We start from the raw sequence: 14,020 nt of genomic DNA, 5'->3' as shown, positions 1-14,020 counted from the left end.
TTTCAATATTATAAAAGGATGGATTGTGGATTGTATATATATAAATATATATATATATATACTGTACAAACACACTACATATGAACATTGATTAGTGTTACACGACTTTTAAGTGATTATCAGAAAAAGGTTATGATTATTTATAGCTAATGATAAGTTTATTTACGTTCTAAGTTCCAAGTTTGTTTTCATACTTGGTTATTTACATATATCAGTATGAATGTATGATACTTTATTTGTCTAATCATATTTTTCTCAACTAAATAATAGTATCAGATAATATTTCTAATCATTTTTGATATTTTCACTAAAGATAATTTATGTTACTACTAAAAAATCTTTATAGTATTTTTAATTCAACAAGAGAGAAGTTACCTTGCTGAAACATGTGATAAATTCTGTAATCTCCTTTAATATTAAGTAAGAGATTTTTTTACTTGCTGTGATTATTTTTGCAATTCCTTTAGATGTTTTATATCTAATAATTTTTGGAGCCACTACTTTTCCTATAAAGCTCATTAATGTTTCTAAAGCAGCATCGTGTAAAACATCTTCAACAAATTTTAATGCTTCATTGTTATTATTATTATTATTATTTTTATTACGTATAATACAATAACTGGTACCATAAACTAAGGTGCCAATCACCATTCCTGAACAACCAGTTGCTATAAGAGCATTTACAATATGACTAGAAATCACAGATTTCAAACACCAACGAATCAATTGGTAACACCAATAAAGTAATATATATGTGTTGCGCATTTGTATATATAAATAATCCAAGAAAGAAGGATTAGAAAGATTGATTGCGATAGGTTTTCAGGTAAAACTTTTTTTGATTTTTCTTGGTTATTTTTCTTGGAGTTCAATACCCTTTATTTATTTAACGTTTGATTAATGTCTGTATTATGATATAATTTATGCTAGATATGGTTAATCAATTTCACTTCACATGGCAATCTCGCTTATCTCAAATCTTATTTAGTTAACTTTCCCACGACTTATATAACCCGCTATCACCTCTTCTTCCACTATCACCTTAGAAAGAAAACGAGACGTAAATTTTATATCAATTTTAATTATTTTATCGACTTTTGTCAGCTACAATAAAAAAATAATATTGTTGAAGAACGAAAAAAAAAATCAATTTATTATTTACCACTTTTTTCCGATCCGTTTAATAATTAGCGCGAACGGTACAACATTAAAAATCCTGAAAACTTATATAAGGTTTTTTTTTTTTGTGATACTTTTATTATAATAATCATACAAGGCTAATAACTAATTTATTTAATACAGGATTTATAATTCATAGTAAAAAATGAGGTTGTATACGTAATCTACTACCTTGTTTCAATGAGACAATAGGACAAATTTCAGAAGGAATATTTTTCCATTCAGTAACATCATCATTCCTAAAATTATTAACCGAAAATGCACAAGTTTTATCTGTCATATTTAAATGTACCGTAACTTTATCTCCTTCCTTAAATTTTTCACTTGTATATTTTTTCCATTTTTTTTTATTATAAACAAAACCATCTGATCCAAGAACCCAACCATAATATTGATTATTATAACAAAATTCTTGATTAAATTCTTTATGATCACAAATACCAATATAAATAGTTTTACACAATTTTTCAATTATAATATCCCATTCATAAATTCCTTTCCCTCTGATAATTAAATCTCCAATCACATGTTTATACGCGTCAAGATTTTGATCAGCTTGTAAGGTGAATCCATCTTTAGAAATATATAAGTTATCATGTAAATTATTATCATTCCATCTAAATATTGGAATTCCACGAATAGATCGAAATATTTTATTTTGTTCTTGTAATTTGAATCGGTAAGCATCTGTAATCATTTCAGAAGGAAATACGTTCATTGGTTCAATTTTTTTAATAATATAATCGGATTCAATTCTACGTAAATCAATATAAGGAATTAATAATTTTAAATAATAATTTATTCTCTTGGAAATAATTTCTTTCTCATTTTGTTTATCTTTGATTTCTAAACTTTTTACGATAATTTTGACAATCTTAATAATGATATATTCAAAAATATCAAGTTCGAATGTTGCAAAAGGTTTTCTAGTATCATAAGTTTTACACAAAAAATATCGTAATCCCATCAATGATAATGAATCTTTTTCAGCTTCATCAGGAACCAATGAAATCTTTGCTAACCAATCGATCAAAACTTGTGAAATTTCATTATCATTATTGAACCAATATTTATTAACAAAATTTGATAACAGTTTTTTTCCTGTATCATCATTTTCATATTCTAAAATTTGTTTAGTATATTCAATAATATGTTTTTGAAGAATATCTAATTCAAAATATTCTGTCGCGTGATATATTTCAATAATATTATCTATCGTCAATTTTTCAAGATCAATTTCACAAGTATATAAAAAATTTAAAATAAATTCCATTGCATTTGAATCAATTTTATCAAATTCAATATTATTCATATTTTTTTGTTGTATAAAATTATTGAATACATTAGAACGAGCGGATAAAATATTTTTACATGCTCCCAAAACGATACCATTAGAACATTTTAACTTGATATCAAAAAATCTTTCGTTATAAAGTAATGCTCTCAAATCATTTTCCAATGATTCTCCTCGTGTCTTAATAATTTGTTTCGTTATTGGTTTGGTTAAATTTGTCATTGTGGGATAAATTGCGTCTTGATTTTTTTTTTTTTTTAAAAAAAAAAAGATCTTTGACCATTTATAATGAATTTTTAGGGGAAGACTTCTTCAAAGAGTTTTAAGGTTTGATTAACTTGTGTAATTACTAATATGTGATCCCTCATATGAAGATAAGTCGTTATCAGTTATGTATTAACTAAATTTAAATTTAATCGACCATCAAATGACTTTATCATAAAAAATCAAAAGTAACGCGATCGAAAATAAGTTACAAAATTTTTAATTTGTGAAAAAAAAATATATATATCTGATATATACAATATATATATATATATATATAAATTTATATAATTATATATAATATTTGTTCATTATTAATATGATTAATATGATATTAAACGTAATTTACTACCTCTTTTTAGAGAAACAAAGGGGTAAATTTCATCAGGGAATGAATGACCAAAATTTTCATACCGAATATTATTATTAACACCAAAATAACAATGATTAGAGTCCATGTCAACAATAATGTTAATAACATCACCTATCTTATATACAGAACTATTCCATTTCCAATCTCTCTTATTATAAATATACCCATCAGAACCGAGGGCCCATCCATGAAACCCTTTATCACCAGGTTTATTAAATTCCTCTTCAAAACCACATATTCCAATATAAATGGTATCATTCAAGTTTACAACTAAAATATCCCATCTATGAATTCCTTTCCCTTTAATAGTTAAATCTCCCATGATAGATTTGTAGTTTTTAAGTTTAGAATCAGCTCCTACGGTAAATCCATTGTTACTTATGTATAACCTATTCTCAGCTTGCCAAAGATCTTTCCCAAAGTTTTTCCACTTAAAGATTAACCTTCCACGCATAGGTTGTAATTTTTCATGCTTCTTTTCTATTTTGAAACGATAAGCGTCTGTAATCATTTCCGATGGAAATAAAGGTTCAAGTTTATTTACAATCTCATCAGGATCTATTATACGTAAATCAATATAAGGAAGTAAGGGCGTTAAACGTTCCTTAATTCTTTCGATTACATTTGAATCATATTTCATGTCATATGGATCCTTTTTCAAACCAATTTTTTCCTCTAATACAGTATATTTCGCCTTGACAAGAGTATATTCAAAAAGTGTAAGCTCATAAGTTCCAAATGACTTATCGGTACAATATGTTTTCTTCAATAGATAATGTAATGCTGTCAATGATAATAAATCTCTATCAGCTTCATGGGGTAATAATTGTATCTTAGCTACCCAATTAACTAAAAGATTGGCCATATCATTATCCGCTTCTAAAGAAAATTTTTCAATATAACTTGTTAAAAGATCTTTTCCTAATTCCTCATCTCCATTTCTTAAAATTTTTTCTGTAAATTCAATTATAGTTTTTTGTAATTCATTAAGTTTAAAATAAATTGATGAAAAATAAATTTCTATCACATTATTTTTTCTTAACGTTTCTCGTTCATTCTCAGAAGTGTATAAATATTCTAATATATATTTCATCGCCACTGAATCAATTTTATTAAATTCAAGTTGTTTTTTTGGTTTATCGACATTATCAAAGATAAGGTCATTAAATACTTCAGAACGAACGGCTAAAATATTTTTACACGCACGTAATGTAAGACTATCTGAACATTTTAAAGTAATATCAAAAAATCTTTCATCTTCCAATAATTTTCTCAAATTATTTTCTAATTTTCTTCGTGGTGAAACCATCATTATAGACTCAAGCTCAAGTTCTGCTGAAATTGTCATTTATTTTATAAAACGTAAAACTTAAGTTATACAAATCTCGTGGTTTTTTTTTTTAAAAAAAAAGTTTAAATTTGAGGGAAAAGATTTTCAACCTTTAAAAATTTTTTTTTTTCCACACTAATTTTGGAAAACAAATAATTCAGTGAAATGATACCATATTTGGAAATATTATATCAAATAAAGAACGACATGCAATGATCACAATCAATGGTATCTTTACACAATGAAATAATAAAAACTCGTTTTTTTAATACATAATACAAAGCTTTCTGATAATCATATGAAATTTACTTTTTTTATGGAAGGTTTAAATATTATCGTTATTTATTTAAAAGATATAATCAAATACATATTTGTTAAAATAAAAGAAAAATCTCTAATTTGGTAAGGAGAAATGATAATTATTTTATATGTAATTTACCACCCTTGTTTAATGAAACAAAAGGATATAATTCATCAGGAAAAGCATGACCAATAACTTCGTAAAAAGTTTGATTATTTATACTAAAATAGCAATGTTTAGCGGTCATGTCTACGGTAATATTAACCACATCGCCTACTGTAAATTTGGCGTTATTCCATTTCCAATCTCTCTTATTATAAACATAGCCATCCGAACCGAGTGCCCATCCATATTGATAAGTTTTATCCCCAGGTTTATCAAATTTCTCATCTTTACCACATATTCCAATATAAATAGTATCATTTAAATTTTCAACTGAAATGTCCCACTTATGAATTCCGTTACCTTTGATAACTAAATCTCCCATTATAGATTGGTAATTTTTAATATTTGAATCAACTTCTACGGTAAATCCGTTGTTGGTTATAATTGGGGGCGGAGGTGGGTTTTTGGATTCCTTAGATTCTTTACCTTCGAATTCGTATTTCCATCTAAAAGTTATCCGACCGCGTATAGGTTGAAGCAGTTCGTGCTTTTTTTCTATCCTATAACGATAAGCATTTGTAATCATTTCTTGTGGAAATAATTTTAAAGGTTCGAGTTTTAATACAACATCATCAGGATCTATTATGCGTAAGTCAATAAATGGAAGTAATGGCATTAAACGATCCTTAATTCTTTCGATCACATTTGAATCGTAATTCATATCATAAGGCTTTTTTGAGCCAGTCTTCTCTTCTAATATAATATGTTTAGTTTTGACTAGAGTATATTCGAAAAGAGTAAGTTCATAAGTAGCGAATTGATCTTTGGTTTCAAACGTCTTATTTAGAAGATGTTGAAGTCCCATTAATGATAATGAATCACCATCAGCATTATCAGGGAAAAGCTGTATTTTAGCTACCCAATCAACTAATAATTTACTCATGTCATTATTCACATCTAATGAAAATTTTTCGATAAATTCTGATAAAAGTTTTTTTGCCAATTCGTTCAATTCTTCGGTCCCATAAGTTATTGTTTCATCTGTTTTATCACCTTCTCTTAAAATTTTCATAGTATATTCAATTATATCATTCTGTAGGTCATCTAATTTGAAAAAAATTGCAGCATAATAAACTTCTATAACATTAGAAACACTTAAAGTTTCTTTCTCATTCTTTGAAGTATATAAATATTCTAAAATAAGTTTCATCGCTATTGAGTTAACTTTATCAAACTCTAATTGTTGTCGTTGTTGATTTGCATTGTTTTTTTTTGATTTATCAAAGATATATTCATTAAATACTTCAGTACGGCTTGCCAAAATATTTTTGCAAGCATTTAATACAATGTTATCCGAACATTTTAAAGAAATATCATAAAATCTTTCGTCATATAATAATTTTCTCAAATCACCTTCTAAAGATTTTGGTTGGGGAGAAGGTTGGGATGAATTAGATGAATTAGGTGGATTAGGAGGGTTATCAGATTGAGATGCCATTATTATTTGGCTAAAAAAAAAATATTTTTTAAGTTGTTTAATCGATTTTTTTATACGATTTTTTTTTCAAAAAAGAAATATATATATACTTACCAAATTCAGCGGTAAATGGTTCATATTGCATCTAACTCTTGTTTTATTCAATGTTTTTTTATGCTCAATGATAACTGATAGTCATAATCCATCTAATCAAATTTCCCATACACAGAAATACAGAGCTATCCAAATGAAGTAACTAATCGATTTTTTTATATGCATAGTTACAGCAGCACACAATCCAACTAAATTTGGTATTATTAACTACAATCGCAATAATCGTTTTATAATTGTAGTACAAATTATACAGCATTTTTGGAAAAAAAGGGTTTATCTCGATCGTCAAAAAAATTTTTATTTTAAGTTAAATTATCTCTCGACAGATGTGAAAACTTTAATTGGAATAACCTATGTGATCTTTAAATGACTATTGTTAAAAGTAAAATTAGTTATGAAATCATACAAGTATCTAATACTGGATTATTATTATATGGTGTCAAATAGAAATCTAACAAGTTATCTGTTATAATCAGTGTATACATGCGGTCGGAAATGCCGATTTATAATTACGCCATATACCTTCTCTTCCTTTTTTTCCATAAATTTAACCACACAGTCTTTTAAAAAGTTTAATTGAGTAGCAAAGGATTAACAAAATTAATAATAAAAAGTAAAATTTGATAAATACAGTATTTAAAAAAAGGATAATCTCTTCTAGTATATTCAACATTTAAAATAATTCTTTCACTTTCAGCTTTAGCAATTATAATAACAACATTATTATCTTCTGCAAATTCAATTTGTTTGAAGCTAAAAAAATCGTTTCATCAATAACTTTAATTCATTATTAAATACTTCTCCGGCTCTACTTTGAAAATTTTTGAACTTTCTCCTCTCAAATTTCTTCAATATTACAAATTTTCTCCAATTAAAAAACTTCTCTTTGAATGTTTCACTTACCGTGAACTTATTAACCATGCTACACTATCCGAACATGAATCTGGTATTTGTTGATATACATAAAAATTTAAATGTCATCCGAATTCTTAAAATCAAAGAGTTCAAATTCGTTTTTGTGAAAAATAAAAATGAAAGTAAAAATACATATAATTTATATTCCCTAATCAAAAACATATTAGCCACACACTTTTTTGGGGGTGAAGAGGCATCATATAAAACATTTTTTTTTTTTCATCGTGAATTTTGATTATTATGATTTAGATTCGCATTTTTGTTTGTGTTTACGGTAATAAATATTTACGCATTCTTTAAAGAATGTGGCTTCATGATTTTTTAACGATCCTAAACAATAAAATCCTATACGTCATATTAAATTCGCACCGTAACTCATTTCCCGATAAGTTGCTCATATCTTTGATCAGGATTATCGAGAAGAGTTTTCGAGATCTTTCATTTTGTAGAGAAGCTTTTTCCGATAAGTTCAACTAATAAGGGTATTCTTTTCATCACTAAAATGCCTTTCACATATACAGTATATATTGTTAAGTACTATGCTGTTTAGTATTTGAAAAAGGAAGGAAATAGTTCCACTCCAAGGCTCAATAATGGTCATCAAGGAGATATACTATAGTTAAGGAAATTACTTTTTATGAGTCGTGTGGTATTCAAACCGTCAAACCCTAAACATTCGCCACGACCAAATAACGTTCACCTTTTTTTGATTCAGTCAAGAAATAAATTATTTAACTTTACGAATTATGAAATTTATTATAGAGAAAAAAAGTATAAAAGGAGGTACAAGTTGACGATGTTGGAAGTTCAAAGAAAGTATTTATTCTCTTTAAACATTTACTTTTTTAATATACAGAAAAAATTCTTAAATATGAGGTTGTACATGTAACTTGCCACTTTGTCTTATTGAAACAACAGGACGAACTTCAGAAGAAATATTTGTCCATTCGGAAACATTTGGTCGTCTTATACCATTAACTGAGAAAGAACATGATTTCTTTGTCATATCTAAATGAACGGTAACAATATCACTTTCTTTAAATCTTGCATCATACCATTTCCAGTCTTTCTTATGATAAACGTAACCATCAGAACCAAGAACCCACCCACAATATCCATGATAATCTATTTCATTTTTATTAACATCCTCATCAATACTACATATGCCAATATAAATAATTTTACTCAATTTTTTGATTACAATATCCCATTCATATAATCCGCTACCTTTAAAAATGATATCTCCAGTTCTAAATTTAACAGAATTTTGCAGCTGGTTAACTTCAAGTTTAAATCCATCTTTTGAAATGTTTATACTCGTATCATCGGATTGCAACATCCATCTAAAAATAGGAATTCCTCGAATACATGCTAATTCATTCGTTTCCAAATTTCTACTTCCTTGAGACTGAGACTGAGACTGCTGAGACATTCGACGATAAGTATCCAATAATTTCTGTGTAGGAAAAATATCCAAAGGTTCAACATAATCAGCGATTTCATTTGATTCCATTCGACACAAATCAAGATAAGGAAGTAATGGTTTTAAATGATCTTTAATTTCTTGAATTACATTTGGTTCATAATCCATATTAAATGGATAATTTTGCATCGTTGAATTTGTCTTTATAACTATTCTCTTAACCTTATTCATGGCATATTCCCAGATAGAAAATTCTGTAGTCGCAAAAGGTTTTCTAACTCTGAAAGTCTTACATAAAAGGTATTTTAATCCAAACAATGATAATGAGTCATCTATAGGAACTAATTTAATTTTTGCAACCCAATCGACCAAAACCTGAGCCATCTCATTATCTGCATCTGTGGAAAATTTTTCGACAAATTGGGATAAAAGTTTTTTCCCTAAATCTTCATCTCTTTCTTCCAAAGATTGTTTAATAAATTCTATAATACGTTTCTGAAGAACATCTAATTCAAAATATATTGCTGCATAATAAACTTCAACAACATTTTCAACTGTTAATCTTTCTTTTTCAACTTTAGAAGTATATAAAAATTCAAGTAAAATATTCATTGCTGTTGAATTAATTTCGTAAAATTTAATATCATTATTAATTTTTCCACACTCATCAAAAATAAGATTATTAAATACGTTGCAACGATTGGATAAGATGGCTTTACAAGCATTTATGACAACTTCATCTGAACATCTTAACTTAATGTCAAAGAACCTTTTATCATAAAGTAGCTGTTTTAAATCATTTTCTAAGGATTTTCCTCTCGGAGAATTATTTTGATTTGCATCTGGTCTAGATGAAGCTGTCATTATTAAAAAAATTTAACTTATTATTTCCCAAATTTTTTAAACAGAAAAAATGTGGTTTAAAAAAAGAAACGAGGCATTATCCACTTATGGGTTCAAATACAAAATAAATTTTTTTATTAAAATGCTTTGTAACACAATCAAAGCCTCAAAGATTTCAGCCTCATTTTAGCATATATGTATCGATTAAAATTATCTCAAAGAAATCTCTTATTAGCAAAGAATTTTAATTATATCCTATAATTATTTATAAATTTCTTTTATATTTTTGAAAAATCCAACTTATGGTTTTGTTTCTTATCGCACTCACTTATGTTTTTATAAAGTTCATAACAATTTTAGGTTTTGTCATTGTCATGTGTCACACGATCGACATAATTAATATAAGCATAAAAAATTATATAAATTTTTAGATAACTAATTTATTTATTTATTTTTTTGTTAACTAGTACATTAAATTTTGTTAACTTTTTAACTACAGTTAGACCCTTTTATAGTCACCAAGTTGGTTTAGTTAAAAATGATAAATATACAGGGGTGTAACTGTAATCATAAACTACAATTACTTAATAAATGTACTACTACTATACTATTTTATTGGTTAGTTTGTATTAAAACTAAGTATTAAAATATAAGACTTTTTTAAAAAAAAGAAAAATGTTTTTTATGATTTACATATCATAAATTATGTGAAAATCTATTGTAAAGAGGTTTAATTATTAATAAAAGTAAAATATATATTAAGTATTTGGTATAATAGTGGCTATATATAACTGGTTTATAGGAGAAAGCATAGGGAAAGTTTAAATTTGGTAATAATTGTTACACAATTATTTATATGTATTTTACAATAGTATTCAACTAAATTATAATCGACCATATGATAAGCCACAAATACTACTAAATGACACATAATGAAACTTTACAAATATGTTCTTTAAATCTATTTTCTTCTCTAGAACTAATAACATCCAATGACATCCAATGTTTCAGAGATTTTATATGAAGTATTTTCTATAATTATGGCAATAGGATTGAAATTGAAGTTATTCTTAGTAAATTTCAAACTGAACTTACAAAATGTTATTCTAAACAGAGTATTTGTTTTAAAATATTACAAGAATAAGTAATTTATTTAATTTTGTCTTTTATACATGAAAAAAAATAACACATTACAATAGTTAATACATTTTAACTAAATTACAGACAATATCACCAGGTATTAACATGAATAAGTGCAATTAAAAGTTCTGTATGCACTTCCTGGCTTCCATTTATTTCCACTTCTTCCACTGTCTCATTTTCTTCTGTTGAAGTTTTGTCTTGTTCATCAAAAGTAAAAACATTTGATCCCTTTTCTAATTGATCTAAGAAAGAGTTCACATTACTATAAATTTTGCATTTGTAGTATTCGTCACAATGATGACAACCATATTCTATCATTTGATAATACTTAAAATGATAACTACAGTCAACTCCCTCTATAGTCACTCCCGTTATAGTCACATTCTACTATATAGTCACACCAGTTGAATGTTCAAAACACTTTATTATTAAAATCTATCCTATATAGTCACAATCTATCTATAGTCACTATCACACCTATCCTCAAAAATCTTATATTAAAAAGAACCGTTTATAATCACGGTTATATAAAGAATATATTAAATAACTTGGCATCTAATAATCGTACAAAGATGTGTCATAGCTTGTTAGAATCGTCTCACTGAGACGAATCGAATGGTGGTAGTTTTATCCTTTTCCGATCACTGGCTGACGAGTTATTCAACAAAATGTTAAACATCGGCATTATAATATTTCTTGATTTACGTTTACTGCGCCATTTAACATTTTGCTAGATTTCTCGGTACCTAGTGATTGTAAAAAGATGATTTATAGCTCGTTGGAATCGCCTCATCGAGACGAATCGAATGGTGGTAAGCTCATCTCTCTGTGATCAATATTGACGAAGTTATTACTTAAAAACCATTTAATATTTTTTAATTTCGGAAATTGATCTAGTGATTGGATTTCGATGTATTTTATACCATTAGATTCGTCTCATCAAGACGAATCGAATGGTAGTAAGATCGACTTTCTAGGATCAATATTAACAGAGTTATCACACAAAAACCATTAATATTTTTTTAATTTCGGAAATTAATCTAGTGATTGGATTTCGACGTATTTTATACCATTAGAACCGTCTCATCAAGACGAATCGAATGGCGGTAAGATCATCTCTCTACGATTAATATTGGTGAAGTTACGATACAATAAAGGTTTAAGTATAATTCTGGCTAAAATTATGTTAATTTTTGGCCGGAATTATGATATACAAATATAAGAAATTTTTTATATAGTCACATCTCTTTATAATCACCAAATATGGACTGTCCCAAATGTGTGACTATAAAGAGAGTTGACTGTATACCCACAAATCAATACTTCGCCATCATCAAGTTTTTTACGGCAATGATCACAAGAATTTGGCAATAAAGGCATATTTGTATTGTATTCTATTGGAAGACATTTGTATTAACAGTCTCTCTCAAGGTAGCTAATTGACATTGTATCTTTTTCTTTGATTTATATAATTTACTACTTTTCCCATGATTCTTAAAAATTCTCTAAAAATAGTCTAATAAAAATAATAATGTTTTTTCTGCCAGAATGTTTAACAATGATGGCTTGTAAGAATATGCCTTTATTTTTTGAAAAGTATCTTTAAATTTACAATGGTTTCGTTCTTTACATAAAGATTAAATAATGTTAAAAGTGTATATTGCATAAAACAACAAATAGAAATAAAAAATAGTTGGCAAAATAAAATACTAATCACATAAGCTTATTTTATTATATTGTTAACATTGGTGTTTAAGATCTTATTTTACTATACATATTCTCAACATACTGTATTTTTCTAAAATTAGTCACCCCCAAAATTAAGCACCCCTACCAACTTTTTGTACTTTGATAAAAAGATTTTTATATAAAATACTAGTAAAAAAACTTTCAAAATTAAGCATCTTCCCAAGTTTTTTAACCGAAATCCTTGTAAAAAAAAAGTAACTAATTTTGGAAAAATATGATAATAATTATTAAAGTTTACTAAAAATAATTTTACAGCTTCAGCAAATGGATGGTTTGTATCTTGCTAATAAAAACTATCTGATAAGAAGGCTAATGGTACTTTATTATAATTATGACATTTCCATCTAAGTGTAAATGTCCAAATTTTAAAAAATTGTTTCTATATATTCATTGAATAAACCAAATCAAAAAAGAATAAAATATACATCTAAAGTTGCAGGAATTATATTATCCAACAAGTCAATAACCTTACGGTATTCTATGTCTTTACAGGTATTTTCAAATTTTGTTAAAATAGTATCAAGAAGCAAATTAATTTTTCAAGATTTGGGTTTCTTTGCTAATACTTTTCTTTTACCAAATACAAAATGAAATAGTTTTTGAAAGAAGGTATAATATATAATTAATATATATTCTCTGCTATTTAGAGATATGTGAAAAGGGCCTAAAATTGGAATAAATGAGTTAATCCCAGTTGGTATTGAATATTGTGAATCCAACTTATGCAAATTTGTTATTGCTTTACGAACAAATAACTGTCCAGGCCAATCTGCTACTAATAGTGCAATATGATTTTGTAAGTATTCAGTATCTTTATTAATATCCAAGATCATTTGTAATGTTGTTACATAATCATTCAGAGAATGCAAATTCTTTTCTTGAAACCCAATTAATCATACTTCTTTCATTGAACATTCTTCTTTTTATTCAGCAATGGCATCATTATAACAATGCACTGTGAGTAGTTCAATTTGATCAAAAGTATCAATAGCTAATTGTTCATTAATAAGCCATTACTTTTTACGATTAGTGTATGCTAAAGCTCTAATCGGTCCAGTCCTAATCTGGCAATCTGAACTAAAAATTCAGATTGGTCAGGACTGGGTTGATGTTTCAATTCAGACCAAAATATTCAGTCTGGTCTGGTCTGATTTCGGATTATAAATCTAATCTGGACCAAAATATTCAGTCCGGTCTGGTCTAATTTCAGATTATAAATCTAATCCAGACCAAATTTTATGGATTGGACTAAATAAACATTTTCACAATAATTTTATAATACAGCTATTTTCTAAATTATTGACCTCCTTCCTGTTATTTTTAAAAAATTTTTCAGACACAGTCAGATGCAATTAGACGCAGTCAAACGCCGTCAGACACAGTAATTCAGGCTGACTGTATCTGAAAAATTTTTTAAAAATAACAGGGAGGAGTTAATAATTTAGAAAATAGCTGTAAAACCGTTGTGATTGTAATTATTAAATAAAAAAACGTTGTGAACCATTTTTTT

At 26.8% G+C, this 14,020-nt stretch overlaps 6 protein-coding genes across 6 annotated transcripts; all 6 read right to left on the bottom strand.

Annotated features, from left to right (window-relative positions):
* Positions 1 to 351: 351 nt before the first annotated feature.
* On the bottom strand, positions 352 to 765 carry OCT59_010088 (uncharacterized protein; the record flags this gene model as incomplete). Its single annotated transcript, XM_066132799.1, has 1 exon — positions 352 to 765. The coding sequence occupies one exon, from the start codon at positions 763 to 765 to the stop codon at positions 352 to 354; it is 414 nt and encodes a 137-aa protein (XP_066000411.1).
* Positions 766 to 1,312: 547 nt separating this feature from the next.
* Positions 1,313 to 2,695, bottom strand: OCT59_010087 (uncharacterized protein; the record flags this gene model as incomplete). The annotated part of the gene is made up of 1 exon (XM_025314774.2): positions 1,313 to 2,695. One exon carries the CDS (start codon positions 2,693 to 2,695, stop codon positions 1,313 to 1,315), a length of 1,383 nt encoding a protein of 460 aa, XP_025184478.2.
* A 232-nt stretch (positions 2,696 to 2,927) lies between these two features.
* OCT59_010086 (uncharacterized protein) lies at positions 2,928 to 4,500 on the bottom strand. The gene has a single exon (XM_025314775.2). The coding sequence runs from the start codon at positions 4,456 to 4,458 to the stop codon at positions 3,061 to 3,063; it is 1,398 nt and encodes a 465-aa protein (XP_025184479.1). The 5' UTR covers positions 4,459 to 4,500; the 3' UTR covers positions 2,928 to 3,060.
* A 256-nt stretch (positions 4,501 to 4,756) lies between these two features.
* Positions 4,757 to 6,466, bottom strand: OCT59_010085 (uncharacterized protein). Its single transcript, XM_025330117.2, has 2 exons — positions 6,438 to 6,466; positions 4,757 to 6,354 (listed from the first exon to the last, which is right to left on the bottom strand). Exon 2 carries the CDS (start codon positions 6,342 to 6,344, stop codon positions 4,860 to 4,862), a length of 1,485 nt encoding a protein of 494 aa, XP_025184480.1. The 5' UTR covers positions 6,345 to 6,354; positions 6,438 to 6,466; the 3' UTR covers positions 4,757 to 4,859.
* Positions 6,467 to 8,217: 1,751 nt separating this feature from the next.
* Positions 8,218 to 9,639, bottom strand: OCT59_010084 (uncharacterized protein; the record flags this gene model as incomplete). Its single annotated transcript, XM_025310242.1, has 1 exon — positions 8,218 to 9,639. The coding sequence occupies one exon, from the start codon at positions 9,637 to 9,639 to the stop codon at positions 8,218 to 8,220; it is 1,422 nt and encodes a 473-aa protein (XP_025184481.1).
* Positions 9,640 to 10,848: 1,209 nt separating this feature from the next.
* OCT59_010083 (uncharacterized protein) lies at positions 10,849 to 11,079 on the bottom strand (the record flags this gene model as incomplete). Its single annotated transcript, XM_066132798.1, has 1 exon — positions 10,849 to 11,079. One exon carries the CDS (start codon positions 11,077 to 11,079, stop codon positions 10,849 to 10,851), a length of 231 nt encoding a protein of 76 aa, XP_066000410.1.
* Positions 11,080 to 14,020: the final 2,941 nt, after the last annotated feature.

The sequence above is a fragment of the Rhizophagus irregularis genome, chromosome 18 (genome assembly GCF_026210795.1).
Source record: "Rhizophagus irregularis chromosome 18, complete sequence".
Classification (NCBI taxonomy): domain Eukaryota; kingdom Fungi; phylum Glomeromycota; class Glomeromycetes; order Glomerales; family Glomeraceae; genus Rhizophagus; species Rhizophagus irregularis.
The sequence above is the reverse complement of the archived record's forward strand: the minus strand, read 5'-3'. Positions and strand labels throughout refer to the sequence as shown.

Excerpts from the sequence above, each read along its gene's own strand:
- OCT59_010085 (XM_025330117.2), bottom strand. The coding sequence starts at position 6,344 with ATGGCATCTCAATCTGATAACCCTCCTAATCCACCTAATTCATCTAAT.
- OCT59_010086 (XM_025314775.2), bottom strand. The coding sequence starts at position 4,458 with ATGACAATTTCAGCAGAACTTGAGCTTGAGTCTATAATGATGGTTTCA.